This window comes from Schistocerca serialis, chromosome 2 (genome assembly GCF_023864345.2).
Source record: "Schistocerca serialis cubense isolate TAMUIC-IGC-003099 chromosome 2, iqSchSeri2.2, whole genome shotgun sequence".
Lineage (NCBI taxonomy): Eukaryota > Metazoa > Arthropoda > Insecta > Orthoptera > Acrididae > Schistocerca > Schistocerca serialis.
In genome coordinates, this window is record NC_064639.1 from 874,823,424 (window position 1) to 874,843,944 (window position 20,521).

At 40.6% G+C, this 20,521-nt stretch overlaps 1 protein-coding gene across 1 annotated transcript in view; it reads left to right on the top strand.

The window, feature by feature from the left end:
• The window catches only part of LOC126458198 (uncharacterized), a 441,164-nt gene extending 421,254 nt beyond the window's left edge, over window positions 1–19,910 (top strand). The window contains exon 7 of the mRNA XM_050095087.1: window positions 16,593–19,910. Coding sequence (XP_049951044.1) covers window positions 16,593–16,767 — 175 coding nt within the window. The 3' untranslated portion in view covers window positions 16,768–19,910. The remainder of the gene's footprint in view (window positions 1–16,592) is intronic.
• Window positions 19,911–20,521: the final 611 nt, after the last annotated feature.

Below are 20,521 nucleotides of genomic sequence, written 5' to 3' on the forward strand. Positions count from 1 at the left end.
GTGATTTCCTGTCAGAAAGGTCACAGTTCGTTGTAATAGACAGAAAGTCATCGAGTAAAACAGAAGTAACATCCGGCGTTCCGCAAGGTAGTGTTGTAGGCCCTCTATTGTCCCTGATCTATATTAACGACATAGGAGACAATCTGAGTAGCCGTCTTAGATTGTTTGCAGACGATGCTGTCATTTACCGTTTTGTAAAGTCATCAGATGATCAAAACGACTTGCAAAATGACTTGGTTGGTTGGTTTGTGGGATTAAAGGGACCAGACTGCAACGGTCATCGGTCCCAAAATGACTTGGAAAAGACATCTATATGGTGCGAAAAGTAGCAATTGACCATGAATAAGGGAAAGTGTGAAGTTATTCACATGAGTACTAAAAGAAATTTTGATTACGCGATAAGTCACACAAATCTGAAGGCTGTAAATTCAACTAGATAATTACGGATTACAATTACAAATAACCTAAATTGGAAAAATCACATAGATAATATTGTGGGTAGAGCAAACAAAAGACTGCGTTTCATTGGCAGAACACTTAGAAGGTGCAACAGGTCTGCCAAAGAGACTGCTTACACCACGCTTGTCCGCCCTATTCCGGAGTATTGCTGTGCGGTGTGGGATCCGCCTCAGGTGGGACTGACGGATGACATCGAAAAAGTACAAAGAATGCCAGCTCGTTTTGTGTTATCGTGAAATAGGGGAGATAGTGTCACAGAGATGACACGCGAATTGGAGTGGCAATCATTAAAACAAAGGCGTTTTTCGTTGCGGCGGGATCTTTTCATGAAATTTCAATCACCAGTTTTCTCCTCCGATTGCGGAAACATTCTGTTGGCACCCACCTACATAGGGAGAAATGATCATCACGATAAAATAAGAAAAATCAGGGCTCGCACAGGGAAGTGTAAGTGCTCGTTTTTCCCGCGTGCCGTTCGAGAGTGGAACAGTAGAGAGACAGCTTGAAGGTGGTTCACTGAACCTTCTGCCAGGCACTTTATTGTGAATAGCAGAGTAATCACGTAGATGTAGATGATATAGAAGAAAATTCGCATACGGCGCTTCGTGCGATCCAGCAAGAGGCGTACGAGGACTGCTTCCAGAAGTGTAAGCGGCATTGGGAGCGGGGTATCAATTGTGGAGGCGAATATTTCGAAGGAGACCACGCACAAGAAGTAAAAGGAAAGAGTAGAACAATTTTGTGAACAGACCTCGAATGATCAAAAATGCTCGGTTTTCAGTACAAATCGATTCGGTCAACTTTGTCTGGATTACGCATCATGAACTTTAGGGGAGGGTTGAGCCGTAATGTATTAGAGCCTTTCATTTTAGGTGGTACACAAGCGACCTACCAGATACGAGCCTAATCAGTTGGCTGTGTCTGCGAGCCTCCACTTGTTAGTGTAGAGACCATCCGGGCTGCATGATTCTGTACGGAACAGCTACAAATGCGAAATGAAGACTCACGGCGGTTTGCGGGTTTCCTGGCGGTGCTTATACAGCATCGTGTGGCCGTCCTTGCATTATTCCCGGCGCGGAATCCGTTTCACAGCTGCACAGAAGATCGGCACGTGGGAGCTTCCAGAATTTCCCCACAGCACAGGTGAGGTGGGCTACGTCATACTCATCATAACCTTCCCAGCCTTCACGCCCGCTGGCCTTCAACTTCCTGCGGCTGAAGCTTTTGTCGCTGATATCTGGATCGCCGTGGGAAACCTGTGTCCTGGATGTTTCGCTTTAATCTCGCGTGAAATCTCGCAGTCGCTCATTTCCGTTTACGACACCCCGCGGCTGTGTTGTCCTAGACCAGCTCAACAGCGCGGAAGATCCTCCTCTGACGTCTGTCTGTGCACTGTAGCCTCTTTTTCGTAGAATAGTAATTGAAATTTTTATTTTTATTTAATTTGATGTATTTAGATGAGTTATGCCAAGTTTTGCTTGACATTTACAAGTTTATTAATACAATAAAATAATTAAGATTTTTCAAGGAAGCTAAAGGCTTCAGAATAACAAGTAGGTGTTACATTGTTAGGTGTTTTGTTTTTATTAGTATAAGTGTATGTTTTAGACCGTTTCTGTTCTGTTGGCTCTCCCTGTTAGAATCTCTGCTATATTTATGTTTGGTGTTGAAAAGTGTTATTTGTGAAAGTTTCGTTTCGTACGTGTCACGAATAAAACAGAATCGGAAGTAATCTCTGGTTCACCTTCGTTATTTGTGGATTTTACTATGTGCAGTTATTGAAGTGTTACGATTTTACGCCTGTGGCTGATTGGTTTAAAAATACTGGACTGCACTTGCTATAATTTTGAAATCAGTCTCAATCCAACAGCAGTTAAACAATTTTCGTGATAAAGTTAACTTCCGTTCGCAACACTGAGCAATCGGCTAACTGTCATTTATTTGAAGAATTTCAGCGACTACATTGCAGCAACCTCTCTGACTTTCAGCGTGTAATCTGACGTGAAAACTTAATCACGACGAATATAAGTTGTCAAGACATTTATTTTCATTTCTGAGTGCTTGAAATTAATTCTAATTAAAAACAAATAGTGTCTGTTCATCGAATTAGATTGAGCTTGTTTAATAACAGGCCGTGTGGATAAACAATTTACGACGATGTCAAGCTACGATACGTCCAATTACTTCATCTTGGAACTCATCCATTTGGTCCGTGTTGTTACGTTACGTCCACTATTACTGTTTAAAGAGATTTTAATGAAATATGTGACTCATCTTCCCAGCTTTAAATAAAAAAGTGAACTGAACACGACCCTGGAGGTCAAAGGCATCTTCACCCGCCAACGTAACTAACTAAAATGTAGCACTCACGAAAGACTACAAAAAGGAGGAGGAGCCACAGCACTTACATGCAGACCTCCAGATCTCAGACACCCAGATCGGTAACCAACGTTTCTGTCTGAGTTAGTATTATATGCTGTTGTCCAGCAGGACGGGACGTAAATGTTAATTAAAAGTAACACCAGAACTACGGAGCACAGCAAAAGCGTAATGTAACTAACACGTATAGCTCCCGTGGGGACGTTGGTAGAGCATTAGATCGCCGCACGCAGGGTCACATGTTCAAATCCTACAGATAATTATTTTTTACTGTATTATGCGAGAAAGTTTCATATGGGGCTATTAATACTTCTGCAAGTGTGATTCAATTGTTTCTTTATTCCACGATTCCGATTGTTTATATTTATTGTGCGAAACAACAAATCCACCAGCTGATTCATCATGAGTGGTGCCCGATCTGTTGCACATGTCCGACAGAACGCCACACCTACCTATACAAAAGTTCTCTATGGGTTTGCTACTTTCAACTAACGAAGCGAAAGTAGACTGCCAAAAGAACATTGCTACAAACTCCGTAAAGTCTATTTAAATGTTAGGAATGTGTACTCCCATGTAACAGCTGCACGCGTAAACAATTGAAACAACAACGGGGTTTGAACACGGGACATTTGATACGACGATCTCACACTATCAGCTCATCCACGCGAGGTTTACAACATTTCCTGTGCTCCGTAGTTCTGGCGTTACTTTTAATTACGCATATTCTACTGGACGACAGCACATGGCACGAACTGAATTGGTGTTTTGTTAATACTCTATCGACATACAATGTTTGGTAGCAATCTGAGTGTCGGACATCTCGAGGTTTGGGTGTTAACACGAATATGGAAGGAACAGAATGGACATGGTTAGGCGAGATGGCGTCGTGGTTAACACACTGGACCCATTTTCGGATTACTTCGGCTTAAGCTTCCGCCAAACATACTGATACAAATTTCGAATGACTTACAGAAATCACTTCTGGCTGTAACCTCCCCTTTGAAAAATTAATGAATTACTGTGCTGATAAACCTCTTACGTTATTTGATTTTCAAACAGCTGAGCAGAACTGAACGTACTCAGACATTTCTCTCTTTACTTATTCTGATCAACACTAAACTGACACACAGTATTTTTAGCGCAACGCAATCTTTCAATATTCCCTACAAAAGAATGGCCGTGACTAACAATAACCTATACCTTTCATGAATCACCTCACAAAAATCTTCGTTACTCGAACTACTGCAATACAGCGAGCGCCAATACTGCCAGCTAAATAAAGGATTCTAACTATTGAAGGCACTAACTACTGATAGGCAAAGTTAGCAAATGAAAGATTTTTGATAGAGAACAAACAATGTATCTACTTTAATGGTGTTCAAAAGTCATATATATATATATATATATATTTCGTTTTTCTGACGGACACACGTCCAGATCGTCCGCTCTCAAAACTCTGCCATCTCTCTTCCTACATCAACCACCGCTGGCGGCTCACTTCCAACTGCGCAACGCTATACGTTGTTCACATCCAACTGCCCAACACTACAATAGCGAATATTCCAACAATGCCAACCAGCCACAGACTGCACACAGCACAGCCAGTAATTTTTCATACAGAGCGCTACGTGACGTTACCAACATAAAAATCTAAACAGCCTACTTACATAGCAAATCTGTATTGGCCAGTGCCCAAAACAATTTGTAAAATTTTTGTAGGACAGTTTTCAGCGGGATTAAGCAGTAGCATTCTTTCCTGAAAATGAAGGATAGGTGAATTGCGCCGAAATATCGATTCATGTTAATTTGAGCATCCGGCAGTAACCCGAGGAGACTTTCAAGAATTATTAAGCCGGGAAACTTCGGACAACTTTAAGGAATACAGCCAACAACGTTCTGTTGTCCATCCGATCCACAACGGGGTTCTTGATTTTGGTTGCGGTATTTGAGTAAGTGGCATCGGTTGTCGAGAAGTTGTTTGAGTAGTGCGTGTTTTGATTCTATGGTTGCCCACAATCGTAAGGATCTGAAGTCTTCCTTACTTCTAATTAAACAGGCGCCGGTCCCTCTATAGCGCGCTGTACTCCTGTGACTCGCTAACTGTTTAAAGAAGAGTTTTAAAGCATTCGATGCATGCGCTGTGCAGTCTTCTATCGAAGGCAGGCAGCACCGCTTTCGCTGTTCTAAAGTCTACCACTCCCTTCTCAACTTCTGGTTCACCGTCGTATAATTCGGTCCACGGTTTCTCTGAAAGCTTTTGATAACCGTTCCCTCTATATTTTATCACTACCACCTGGAGAATTCCAAAAGGCTGCAAAAACAGTTTTTTAAACGTAATCTGCAACCAAAGTGGTTTATTCTACAATGTCATTAAACAACATTAACTCCCATATCTGGATCTATACAGGGCTACTAAAAATAATTCATTCTTTTTCAAAGCTCTATTTTTCCAAACTGCTGAAAGTACAAATATGATTCATACATAAAAAGATCCATATACTCACCAAGTTTGCACTCTGTGCTTTAAAAATGTTCTTTGAGAGTCCGTCTGAGCACACGACACACGTCCAAGTGGCGGTCAAGTTCATTCGACACATTGTTTAGTAACACCCTGTCAGTGACAATCACAGCAGCATTAATGCGTTGTCTGAGCCATTCGAGTTTCCTAGCAGTGGGGTGCACAAATACGACCGTTAAAGTACCGAAAAAAGTCAGAAGGCATTACATCTGGCAACCTGGAGGCCAAGCAAACAGAGCCACATTACCTTTAACATTACGCTCAGTCCAGCGATGCGGGAATTTTGACGTTTACATAGCGACGTACATCGTACATGAGGGGCTGCCTCGTGTGTTAGGAGCAGAAAGTCTCGTAATCTGCAGTCAGTTGTGAAAATCACCACATCTGCAGCGTTTCGTGATAAGAGGTACCCGTCACAGTATTCTCACAGGAAAAGAAAACTGTCTATACAACTTCGCCTGTGACTCTGCACAGGAAACATCAAGCTTCGGCGAATCTCGTTCATCTCTCCCAAATTCATGAGGCTTTTCAGTGCCCCAAACTTCCACATTGCGGCTATTAACCTTTCCTGATAAACCGAAGGTTGCTTTGTCGCTGGATATCATCTCAGAGACGAAATGTTGATCCTCAGATGCTTTCTGTATTTTGATGCAAAACAGAAGACACCGGCCATAATCCTGCGGTTTTAACTGTTGCAGGTGCTGCAGACGTTTAGGTCTGAGGAGTAACCGCCGTCACAAAATCTCTCGCGCATTTCGCTGTGGTATTCACAGTTCGTGGCTTGCGCGGACTGTTGGGTTTTTTGGACTGCATTCGAAACTTTCCCTCCCAGTCTCCACAGTTGCATCTGGTACACTTGATCGACCGGTACTTTTCTCTTTACAGACACAACCAGTGTCCCTCAATTGTCGATACCAACGCACAAAGCTCGTTTCCATGACGGATCTTTTCCGTAATTCCTTCTGCATGCATGCTGCACTGCTGAAACACACAAACATCTCGGATATTCCAACACGCAATGCTTTGTCGCCATTTTATCGAGGCACTACACTCGTAACTACAACTGGTGCGAACTCCGTGAGTTTACGGTTCTGTTCATGTACTAATCACATTAGCACATCTAATACTTCGGAAGATATATAACTTCGAAAGCGAATGAATCATTTACGTGCATCTACATACATACTCTGAATACCACTGTAAGTGCGTGGCAGAAGGTACGTAGTAAATAGGATTGTTATAATTATCATTGTACTACTTTTATAATCTCTATTTTTTTTCTTTAACATTAATACTGTATAACATGTTATATCTCCTTAATGTTCTGTAGAAACTGAAATTTGTTGAATCTGAGTATGCCTGGTTAGGTGTAAGAGAGGGCCTGAAGGCCCTAATCATGCCAGGTAAAATAAATGCATAAATAAATAAATATACTACCGGACGTTGGCGTTCCTTCCCGTTGCAAGTGCGTTTCTGCGTAAAGAGCGACGGCTTAAACGCCCCAATGCGCGCTATCTTTCGCTGAGTTTGTCTTCGCAGTCCCTACATACGCGACGTACAGTGGACTGAAATATATTCCTCACGTCTTCAGTCGATGCTTGTTCTTGAAACTTAGTCAACAGGCTTTCGCGGAATAGTATTCAAGCAAAGCCAATTCACGTTCTTCGTTCTTTCCGTGACACCCCGTTGTGACAGCAATCTGGTTAGTTAGGTTTAAGTAGTTCTAGGGGACTGATGACCTCAAAAGTTAAGTCCCATAGCGCTCAGAGCCATTTGATTTTTGAGATTTGGCATTACTCTACATTCAAAGCAAGCTGCCAATGTTTGCACCACTTTGATATCTTATAAAAATATAGTTGGATATTTGAGCTGCTGTGTTTCACATAGTATTTTACCAGTAAACTCCTGATTCTTTAAAGAATCTAACTCCCATGTACTCAAATTGTTACTGTAGAAATCAGTCGTGCTTAATCTGCCTGATTCTGTTCCATATTAAGGTTCCATTATCCTATCATAGCACGTATTTCCCGCAGCTTCTGGTCTAATGGTTAGTATTGCAGCCTATAAGTCGCTAGTCCCGGGTTCGATTCCTGGCTGGCTCGGAAATTTTCTTCATTCGAGGACTAAATGTTCATGTTGTCTTAATCATTTCATCTCATTACCGACGCACAAGTCGCCGAAGTGGCGTTCAATAGAAATACTTGCACCAGACGGCCGAACAACACCCAACCAATGTCATCATACGATCATTTCCAACACGTTATAACACTGTAGTGTAGGATTTGGATAACGAACAAGATGTTCATGATGTGTAATGACTTTCAACGTTACCAATTCACATACACAATATTTATTTATACACATTATACGGACCGATGCAACTTATACACATGGCGTCTCAAAACACACTGCCCAAGGTCCAGAGATACTGTTTTTGCAGCGGTATTCTTGGGGACGGAAGTCCATACAGCTTGTGTCCCCACAACCCCTTAGCACTCGATCTCCAAGTTATAACCCTATTCGAGCCAGTTCTGGTCATTGGACTGTTTCAGTTCTGTGATTTCATTTTTTATGTGATTCGCTTCTGGATACTATCTGTGAAGAGTTCGTTCTTGAAATTCAGATTGTTTAGGAACTGACTGAGATTCAGGTGCACTTTGTTTCTGCCTTCCGCTCTATGATATTACCTTGGGGATATGACTGGGTGGCATTACGGTCGCTCATGTTCAGAAATTGTTGGACGCTCCAATAATAAAGTCATTCATTACTTTTCCGTTGGTTAAAATTACACAACTATGTTTAGAAGTGTGGGAGGTTGACAATTTGCTGTTATTCTACGATATCATTTTCTTCTGCTATTCCTAGAACTTGATTTTTATTTTTGTCGCTTGATCGTCAGTGCCTGACCTCGAACTGCCCGGCACAATTCTTGTTTAATAATCATACGCTAGAGTGTTAAGTAAATAACAGATCTTACAATGTCATTTGAATTATGTGAAACTACATTTGGTGTTCCGTAGGGTTCTGTCGTACATCAGTTACTGTTCAGCTTCTAAATTTAAACGTGTTTGTCAGGGGACAAAATTAGACACCCTGATAGACAGTACAAGTATTGTTGGAAAACTGTGCAAAAGAAGAATTTGGGTATTCGTAAAAGTTATTAACACATATACCACTAACGTCTCAGCTAAGAAAATAGAGAAAAAAGTAGTATAGCTCACCCAGCTGTATCATCTTCGATAAAAATAGTGTAACAACGTGAAATAAATGCATTAAAAATGTGTAAGTTGTTATGCCTATGTTGACAACACTTTTAAACGTTATATCAGTTCTGCAATGATTTTTCCAATTTCAAGTTCGGAAACATTACGCACAAGAATAATTGCCAACTTTGGAAACATAAAACTTGAAAAATTACGTTTTGCAATGGGATGGAATTTCAGAATAGCTTTTCACTTAGGCTTATCACATCAAAGAAAGTAATTAGAAACATGTATTAGAGGAACACATTAAAAAAGTACGTGGGGAAGTATGTCGTCAAACGAAGTTTTCCTCTACAATAATGTTCTTGTGGCTGATCCAAAGAACGCACGTCTATTAAAAATTAAAGCTCCTAATGACTAAATTATGAAAGAATTTTAAATTTTAAAATTCTATCAACAACAATGTGAAATACTGAAAATCAAATTTTTGTTGTTCCTGGAAGCCGTTAGATAGGGAATCTGCGACTGGTATCGTACACCGTTTAACCGTTCAGTTGTTCTTCCGGAAACTTAACTTACGACAAAATGTGCTACACAGCGATATGCTCGCGTACGGTTCACTTGTATCTACGTTATCAAAATGAAGGCAGCAAGGAGGATACATTGACATGTTTACGTTTATAGAACTATATATGACAGCCTTCCAACTTCAGTTCACTGCTAGGGCTCTTCGCCCTGCGTTATACAGTCCCGTGAGTTCGGATTCATTAGGGCCTATGTTCGTTGCTGTTACTAAACTACAGTGGCACTCAGACTAGCTTTCCCATAAAGCACCCAAACTAGATTTCCCACAAACAGATTTGCAATTTCACTGTTGATTGGTCATCTAAATACTCAAACAACAATTCTCTAAAAGCGGGTCTGTCTGCCGGATTCCGGTTCCTTCTAGATTTTCGCTCCAGGTCAGCTTTCCACAGAATCGTAACTGTGTTGTCCGGTTTACTTTTTGCGAGAGCGGAGTGATTTGGTGAAGAAGAAGTTGTAGCAGTAGACTGACCAGGCAATTGATTTTCTTTATTTATTTGATGACAGTTTTTTATTATTTTTGTTTATGAGATGGAAAGAGGCACATGAATGCTGATATACGCTGATGGTCTAATACGAGACGACCACTGCCGAGCAAGAGATTGAATGTCGCCTGATGCTGCTGTGGGCAAGTGATGCGGTAAGGAAAGTACATAAGCAGAACACACGAACAGATAAGTGTGCAATGTATAGGACATCCACATCTCTGAGCACGCGGAGGTCGGAGGTTTGCCCGCTCCCTAAAGCAGGACAGGCGGAAATCAGTGACTGATCTGCCACATTACAATGTTCAAATTTTTCAGAGCACAGTGTTCAGTGCACATTGTTTAAATGGGCTCCGCAGTAGACGCCCCCTGCGTGTACCTATGTTTAGGTAACGAACTGTAACCTCTCTGACAGGAAATCACGAATCCAGACACGTAACTGAGACGATATTCCACACGCACGCAATTTCACAAGAAAACGCTTGTGTGAAACAGTGTCAAAAGCCTTTCGGAAATCCAGAAATACGGGATCAATTTGAGATCCCTTATCAATAGCACTCAACACTTGGTGTTAGTAAAGAGCTAGTTGTGTTTCACAAGAACAATGTTTTCCAAATCCTTGTTGACTATGTGTGTCAATAGACCGTTTTCTTCGAGGTAATTCATAATGTTCGAACACAATATAAGTTCCAAAATCCTGCTACATATCGACGTTAATGATATGGGCCTGTAATTTAGTGGATTGCTCCTACTACCTTTCTTGAATGTTTGTGTGACCTTTGCAATTTTCCGTCTTTGGTTACGGATCTTTCATCGTCGAACGGTTGTATATAAGTATGGAGCTATTTTGTAAGCATACTCTGACAGGAACCTAACTAGTATACAATCTGGACCGGAAGACTTTCTTGTGGTTAGTGATTTAAGTTGCTTCACTACTCCGAGGATATCTACTTCTACACTACTCATGTTGGCAGCTGTTCTTGATTCGAATCTTGTAATATTTACTTTGTCTTCTTTTGCGAAGGCATTTTGGAAGGCTGTGTTTAGTAACTCTGCTTTGGCAGCACTGTCTTCGATAGTATCTCCATTGCTATCGCGCAGAGATGGCATTGATTGTGTCTTCCAGCTAGGATACTTCACATACGACCAGAATCTCTTTGGATTTTCTTCCAGGTTACGAGACAAAGTTTCGTTGTGGAAACTATTACAAGCATCTCGCACTGAACTCTGCGTTGAATTTCGAGCTTCTATAAAAGATCGCCACTTTTGGTGATTTTGCGTCTGTTTGAATTTGGCATGTTTTTTTTCCTTGTTTCTGCAACAGTTTCCTGATCCGTCTTGTGTACCAAAGAGGAAAAGTTCAAAGAATGGCAGCGGGTTTTATATTATTGCGAAATAGAGGAGAGAGTGTCAGTGAAATGATACAGGATTTGGGGTGGACATCATGAAAACAAAGGCGTATTTCTTTGCGGCAGAATCTTCTCACGAAATTTCAGTCATCAAATTTCACCTTAGAATGCGAAAATATTTTGTTGACACCGACCTACATAGGGAGAAACGATCACCATAATAAAATAAGGGAAGTCAGAGCTCGCACGGAAATATATAGGTCTTCGTTTCTTCCGCGCCCTATACGGGATTGGAATTACAGAGAATTGTCAAGGTGGTTCGATGAACCCTCTGCCAGGCACTTACATGTGATTTGCAGAGTATCCGCATAGATGAAGATCATCAGTTAAGACTGCAGTATGCTCGGGCTAATCGAGATAGGTCTGTGGATCAGTGTAAACGTTGCCTAGTCTGATGAATCACGTTTCTCGTTACACCAGGTCGCCACAGCCAGGCGAACGTCTGCGCCAATTCTGCGACGCACCTGTGAGTGCAGTAGGTCTATTATGCTATGTGCGGCTTTCACCTGGGCTTCCTTGGGACCTATGGTAGTAATCAGAGACCTCGTGACAGCTATGGACTACGTGAACATTATTCTCTTCAGAATACAGTCACATATTATTCTCTTCATGCTTGAGTCCATCTCTGATGGCGTTGGCATCTTCCAGCAGTATCATGTCCGCATCACAAGATCAGAATTGTGCTGCAATGGTTTTGGGAGCATAATGGTGAACTTACGTTGAGGTCTTGGCATTCAAATTTGCCGGATCTGATCCCGATGAAACATATGAGACACGATTGCATGCCAGCTCCTCCCTCACATTTACAGAAATTACATGCCGTGAGCGTTGACATTTGGTGCCACATACCTCTGCGTGTCACGCAAAATCGCCGCTGTGCTACGTTCAAAATGTGGGCCACCACGCTATTAAGCAGGTGGTAATGATGTTCTGGCTCTTCGATGCAATAATTGGCAAAATCGAACTGTTTGGCAACAGATCCTGCATAGCAAGCTAATTGTCAATTTGCCATACCAATCATAACTTTTAGTGGCACGCCTTGTTGTAGATGACCAGTGGCTGGTGGCAAAACTTTCGATTATTCTGTTGACAGGATTAAGAAAATATCCTTACGCACTGGGAACTCTTATACCCAATCCATTTATACAAAACGTTGAAAATGAATGACATTCTATAAGTTATTACTTCAAACTTTTCCGTTACACGCGCGATCTAGGTGTTGTTTTACGTTCTAGTCTGTCATCAGGTCCTGTCGGAATGCTGTAGCAATAAGCGGTTAGAAGCAAAGGGAGTGAATGCAAACCCTCGTCACGTGCTCACTACATTAGTTCTGAGTGATCACTATTTTGAGATATTTTTACCATGATCTTTCTTCATAGCTACATTTGTTACCTATTCTTTCCACCCATTAGTTGAGGTTCTTTTTAGGCTCTCGTAGAATTAAGACAACGGGAGGAGAAACCTTCTTATCGTTGAAAATATTATTTCCATCGTATGCACTCAGTTTATTGTAGCTGTGAAAAAGTACAGCGATTCTCTGACTTCGCTACTGCAGAGATATTCCGTAGTTCATATGTTGCACCTGACATGTCGTTACTGAATTTTGGTTTATGTAAATTTTATTAAAAATTCTAGACATTAGCTGTATCTCCCATAAAAAATATATAGATTAGAACGTATAACTGGGACTGTTGACTTCCTATCTTTGGTTAAAATTGAAATAATCGCTGCAAAATATTCCACTGGTTACGCTAGTTTACGCAACAACCAAGCCTTCAGGGACGTTCATTAATATTCTTACGACCTTTTTCCTGATAAATTTTAAAATTTTCCAACGCGTTTTTCACTGATCGTATATACTAAAAAAATTTGTGAATCAGCTTCTATTTATTCTTCACTAGTAATCACTTACAATATTTAACAAAATTTTGTGTCGTAATGAAACATAATACTTTCAATGTTGTGATTAGCCTGGCAGATAAAACTTTGCTTTCGGCAGGTGGACAATAACTCTTTAACAACATCACAAAATTGCAACGTTTGATGTATTTAGAATAATTGATTCGTTCTTTGACCGTGTGCAGAACGTCGTCATCTCCTGTGGGCTTGCCATCGGCTGGTAGGTTTTTCCATGGCTGACGTTAATCAGAACTGTTAGGAATAGGATTACCACCTATCCGATTTTATAGGAATCTTCCCTATTTTTCTGTATCCATCCCAACTCCCCATATTAGCATAACGGGCCGTACTCGAGTCCCTACTTCCTTGGTTCCGTTTGCCATTTTGCATCTATGGAAACTGTTCTTTGGGGAGAATTCTATCATCTTGTTCTAGATGACAAGAAGCTTCTAAAGGCCGCTACATTAGGTAATATGTACGTTTGTAAGTTCCGGCCCCAGGCCCACTGATTTTCACCAATTTATAAGATAAACACTGTTAATTTTTAAATAGTGTAAGCTTCAAGTGTGATATTTGTAGTTTAGTTGTGGTGAGAGGATAAAAACAGACGAATGTTAGACAGACCTGCACATTTAATACATAAAGTGCTACCTTTCGTTCGAAATGTCCCGGTTCTTAACTCGTCACAGGTACCAACACCGGTTACAGAGCAAATTGATCCGCTCTGGCTCGGGTGACATGCAACAAACAAAATAAATGCAGTTACATAGTTTTTTTCACTGCTTTGACTTAACATAAGGTGTACAACTTTGCTTCCGCCGTTTTTCCCCAACATTTGAGGCTTTAATGAAACAAATTGGTTACACATGTATCATTCAAAGTATTTTCCATCGCTGGCCACTACTTTCTCCCATCTTTCGGGCAGTGCACGAATCCTGCATCGAAAAAATTGTTCATCTTTTGAAGCGATCCACAAATCCATCCAATTTGTGACTTCTTCATGAGATCGGAAGTGTTGGTCAGCCATTGATCTAAACAGGCGATAGAGGGAGCAATGTCTGGAGAATACGGCGGATGGAGTAGGACTTCCCATTTTAACGTTTCCAAGTACGTTTTGACCTCTTCCAACGTGGGATCGAGTGTGGTCGTGCTGCAAAATCACTTTACCGTGCCTCTCGCTGTATTGTGGCTGTTTGTCTTTTAATGCTCTGCTCAAACGCATTAATTGCGTTCGATAACGAGCACCTGTGGTTGTTTCACTTGGTTTTAACACCTCATAGTACACGACACCGAGCTGGTCCCACCAAATGCAGAGCATGATCTTGGAGCCGTGAATATTCGGTTTGGCCGTCGACGTGGAAGCATGGCCGGGATATCCCCATGATTTTTTGCGTTTAGGGTTATCGTAATGAACCCATTTTTCGTCCCCGGTCACAATGCGATGCAGAAATTCCTTCCATTTTTGCCTCTGAAGCAACTGTTCACAAACACACAAACGCCGTTCAACGTCTCTTGGTTTCAGCTCACACGGGACCCAAGTTCCTTCTTTCTGAATCATGCCCATAAACTTGAGACGTTTTGAAATGGCTTGTTGTCTCACTCCCATTAATCGTGCCAATCTGTCTTGAGTTTGACGCAAGTCTTCACTCAGCAATGACTCAATTCTGCATCTTCGAGAACATTCTCTCATCCACCACTATGCCGGTCCATGAGGTTAAAATCACCGTTCGTGAAGCGTTGAAACCACTCACGACACGTTCTTTCACTAACAGCGTCCTATCATACGTACTTGAGAGCATTCGATGAGACTCAACCGCTGTTTTCTTCATACTGAAACAAAACAGTAAACCTCCCGCAAATGACGAGAATTAGGCTCGTCAACTGGCAGTTTCAATCAAGAACAACTTCATGTTGCAGACACAAATCGAGAAATGTTTGAATGAGGTTATGTTGACTGAGGTCCGAGTTAACTGCGTGGCGTCTGCGATCTGCTTCTTTCGACCGCTGCTTACCGTTGTCGCCACCTATTGGCAAACGGCGGAAGCAGAGTTGTACACCTTGTACAGGGCTATTACAAATGATTGAAGCGATGTCATAAATTCACTGTAGCTCCATTCGTTGACATATGGTCACGACACACTACAGATACGTAGAAACACTCATAAAGATTTGTTTGGCACTTCAGGTTTCTGCCGCCAGAGTGCAGTGAGACAAAATGGCGACAGGAGCCGAGAAAGCGTATGTCGTGCTTGAAATGCACTCACATTAGTCAGTCATAACAGTGCAACGACACTTCAGGACTAAGTTCAACAAAGATCCACAAACTGCTAACTCCATTCGGCGATGGTATGCGCAGTTTAAAGCTTCTGGATGCCTCTGTAAGGGGAAATCAACGGGTCGGCCTGCAGTGAGCGAAGAAACGGTTGAACGCGTGCAGGCAAGTTTCACATGTAGCCCGGGGAAGTTGACGAATAAAGCAAGCAGGGAGTTAAACGTACCACAGCCGACGGTTTGGAAAATCTTACAGAAAAGGCTAAAGCAGAAGCCTTACCGTTTACAATTGCTACAAGCCCTGACACCCGATGACAAAATCAAACGCTTTGAATTTTCGGCGCGGTTGCAACAGCTCATGGAAGAGGATGCGTTCAGTGTGAAACTTGTTTTCAGTGATGAATGGTGAAGTGAACAGACACAATGTGCGAATCTGGGTGGTAGAGAATCCTCACGCATTCGTGCAGCAAATTAGCAATTCACCAAAAGTTAACGTGTTTTGTGCAATCTCACGGTTTAAAGTTTACGGCCCCTTTTTCTTCTGCGAAAAAAACGTTACAGGACACGTGTATCTGAACATGCTGGAAAATTGGCTCATGCCACAACTGGAGACCAACAGCACCGACTTCATCTTTCAACAGGATGGTGCTCCACCGCACTTTCCATCACGATGTTCGGCATTTCTTAAACAGGAGATTGGAAAACCGATGGATCGGTCGTGGTGGAGATCACGACCAGCAATTCATATCATGGCCTCCACGCTCTCCTGACTTAACCCCACGCGATTTCTTTCTGTGGGGTTATGTGAAAGATTCAGTGTTAAAACCTCCTCTACCAAGAAACGTGTCAGAACTGCGAGCTCGCATCGACGATGCTTTCGAACTCATTGATGGGGACATGCTGTGCCTAGTGTGGGAGGAACTTGATTATCAGCTTGATGTCTGCCGAATCACTAAAGGGGCACATATCGAACATTTGTGAATGCCTAAAAAAACTTTTTGAGTGTTTGTATGTGTGTGCAAAGCATTGTGAAAATATCTCAAATAATTAAGTTATTGTAGAGCTGTGAAATCGCTTCAATCATTTGTAATAACCCTGTACATCAGAGGCGTTACTTAAAAATAACACTCTCACCTACCTTCACTATCTCTCCAGGAACATAGTTCGACGAAAAGTTTTGCATGCTAGAGGGTACAATAAAAGAGTTTTGCATGAATTAATTGGCGTAGATAACCTTTTTAAGGCTCTCTCTCTCTCTCTCTCTCTCTCTCTCTCTCTCTCTCTCTCTCTCTCTTCCCCCCCCCCCTTTATAAAAAATACTACTACGTCTTCCACATGTTGTGTTGCACAGAAATGTGATAAGTGAGTCTGTTGATTGTTGTAGGACGAACACGCTGTACGCGGCGCTGGAGCAGCGGCTGTCGCTAGAGGAGGCGCGTCTCACGCGTCTGCAGCAGGAGTCGCAGCGCGTGCTGAAGGAAGTGGAGGAAGCGACGGGACACCTGGAGACGGCCACGGCCAGCTCCAGGGACCGCCGCAGCCGCCGCCTTGCCCCGTGATGCCGATACTCCACTCCACCACCTGCAGGAGCCCCACCGCCGAAGGCGCCTTGCGAGGTGGATTCGGTCAATGTTGCCCCATATTACGCCAAGAGAGGGATACACCAGTGATTTATGAGCTCACGCAGGTATTAGGAAACAAACATCTGCTCACGAAAAAATAAGAAACACTGTTAACTGGCTCCCGAATAATCGGTTTTGTCGGAAAGCAGTTTTTCTCGTACCCAAAATGAAAGCGATCACCATAGAGTACTTCGATATACTGTGCACGTGACAAAATGAAGTTTGCAGCCACCACACAAAGCCGGTGGCATGGCGTTATTTTCTGTACTGAAGATGGCCTGGAAATCTGTAGCTTTGGGCATTTTAGATGTTTGTGTATAAATGCAAGTGCTGAAGTTGGCGGTACGATGAACACAGTGTTGTTTTTCAGGATGAGGTGGGAGCACTATTAAAGTGTAATACATGTGCAGTAAAGGATAACATACAAAGCCTGTCTTGTGTTACAGGCTGGTCGTATCTGCCACACTCCTTGTGGGTGTCAACAAAATCTAACTACTGCTTTTGAGCCACAATAATGAACCAGAAAAATGAATCGGTGATACCAGAGTCGGGGGTGTGAATAGTGTCGATCACCTGTTCATGTGTCATCTGTCACTGCTCCACAGCTGCAGGCAGTCACTGAGACATCACCTCCAGCAGTCTCTGTTTCGCAGGAGCATTCGTGGTCTCTTTAAACTGCGGCATCTTGATTGTGCACACTATACCCATTTTGTTTTGATTGACATACACCTGACAAAGCCTTCTCGATATTACTTTCTTTTTTTCCCCTTTTTGTTACCCTTTACTCACATTATTGACTGTCTCTAGTTTTCTCGATATCCACATATCGACTCGGTGACTATCGAGACTTCAAACCAGTAGTACTCCATTATACATACTGTGAGTAAATGCTAATCGATTATATTTTTCATATTAAAATGCATTTATTACTCAAAATGTGACTAATAAAAATATACAAGGAATTTTAGTAAATATCTGAAAATCTTGTCATTCATTCTTGCTAGACACTTCTGGATTGGTCCTTACTTACTCATATTCCAGACCTATTGTGACACTGAAGCAATTTTAGATCATCAGGGATTTGTATTTGCATGCAGAACTTTCACGATGGTTTTCAGTTATGAGATGTTAGTGTGGACTAATGTAAGATACACAGAGGCCAGTATCAGATTATGTTTTACCCACTTGCATACATTTTAAACATGCGAAATGTATATGTCCAAATAATTCATCATTTATTTGATGTTTCAAATAATAAATTGTCTTTGTGTATGAGCAATGTTCCTTGCACATAATTTTATGCAGCACCTCTGTGCTGGAGTGACGGCCTTAAAACTTAATGCTGAGGAAACTTTCATAACTACATACTAGCTTTTCCTCCTCTTTATTCTGTCCTTCACAAAGTTTTCATGTAAAATGAATAGAAAAATCAAAAAGACAGTTTTAGATCAGGAAGTATCAGTATTGCCGACAAGCAAGTAATCAAATTGAATATAAAAATATCACCTGTAATTTCAGTTAGTGAAATCATTAATAAGTTGAAAACCAGGAATATATTAATTCTGTAAGGACTGTTCATAATCAAACTTGGACATTACCACAAATATACTAATTAACATATATCTGTTACAATGTGCATCATGATTTCAGTTAATTTTATTCATTTTCCCAGTATTACATGTGTGTGGCAAAATCATGTAACAAATATAAATTTTGTTGTAACAAATAGGGAGGCAAGTGTATCCAATATGTCATGTAACATTGCTGTAATGTTTCCTTCCATCCATTTTAGACTTCTTCCTTTGCTGAAATGTGACTGGAAGATTAAGTAAATTTTTATAAACATAGTTTGCAAGAAAAACACCTTTTGGAAACTACTGCAGTCTACATACAACTGATGCAGAACTGGCCACCACAAGAAAGTTGTTCTGTAGATGGGTTTGTAACTGAAAAGAATGATAAGATTTACACTTATACCGTGAAACATTTGCAGTACATCTTACACTTTAAAGTTGTATTCACTTGAAGAATAAAGAGCTGATAAGCACCTCTATGTTAGGAATGAGCTGAAAACTGAAAGCAGACTGATGTTTTTAGACATTTATTAGTTAGTATGTAAATGTTTGCCAATAATACTTCCATGCTATAAAAGTGCCAATAGATACAGAGTAAAGAGAATAGATTCCAAATGCCTTCTTTGTGGTATGATTTCCCAGCTTCAGCTGAAAACACAGAAATGTTTTTGGGGGACAACTTCAAAGTATAATAATTAGTGACTGCTTTTTATCTTCATAACTGAAAGACTTAATGGGAAAAACAAATGAGAAATTGAAGGAAAGCTAGTTTTTTATATGCTGGATTTACCAGTTTTTAGATATGATAATATGAGCATAAAAATATGCTCGGTTTTTTATTTAATGCTGAGATAATTTTAAATTTGTACTGACTGAAGGTATGTTACTGAATTGTGTGTCATTGTCTATTAGAAACAGAGTTTAAGGCAATATAAAGCTGTAATGTTACCTGAGAATATAGAATCATCATCAAAATAACAAATATTATGCCCAGAAACCTGATCTCTCTTTTAAATGAAAGCTCTCTGTGTGAGACTTGCAGTTTAGCCTGGCAAAGAAATGCCTTGCTTTAATACATTATTGTGTTGTTTCTATAAAGTCTACATGTATAAATGAAAACCCAGTCCCAAGAAAAATATTATGCATTTATAGTTCAGTATAAATGCAAATACAACAAAACTGAACTGTTTCTTGCATTAGCATCCTAAAATCTTTCATGTGAACTTTTGATGTACTATGCAGACATTTATATCTTAAAGGTTACCTAGTACTGAATCAGTATACCAAACAGTGTTGACATGAAAATGTTTGTAGGACACTTAAAATATATGGGAAGCTATAAACCAAAGTATGCCAATTTAATTGAAAAATATATTGTGATAGGTATGTAAATGTATTTAAAATATGTACCGCTTGTACCAGTTTTGTACTTTTCTGTTAATACATTTATGTAACTTAAGAATTATTGTGTGACAAAACAAACTGTCTGTATTCCCAGCAATGACTGTATCACATAGTTTGTTCTAATGTTTCATTTTCTGTATTTGAATATTGACAGATCTGTCATAAATCTTTTAAACAAATAGCAGTCTATCAAGTTTATGCTTATTCATTCATTCACCATGTTCTATAGAACCAAAAAAGAAATAGAACCTTCAGGGATATGGACTGGATCAAGGTATACATCAACATAAGATGAAGATAGAAAAATATTAAAAGCTGAAATGTACAATGTTGATGTTTCACAATACTATTTATGTTATAGTCCATTGTGAACTGGCTTTTGGATTTTTAGTCCATCTGTAGACAGCTTAAGACTAAACAGATAATCCACATCCCATCGCAACAGCTTTAAGCTGTACGAGGATTGTGTTTACAAAGATATGCGACATTTTATCTTTAATGTTCTAGGTACTCTGTTATAGAGTAAAAACAGTGACGCAGCAAATAAGACCTCATGGCTTTTCTAAATTGTATGGTTTTCCTCAATAGACTTTATATTTATTGAGAGCTTACTCAACAGTTGTAGGTCCAAATGGAATGCTCCCATTTGACAAAGTTGTTTATTAACATGTAACATGTGCACATATGAGTTTATTCTAGTCTACTGTTTATGA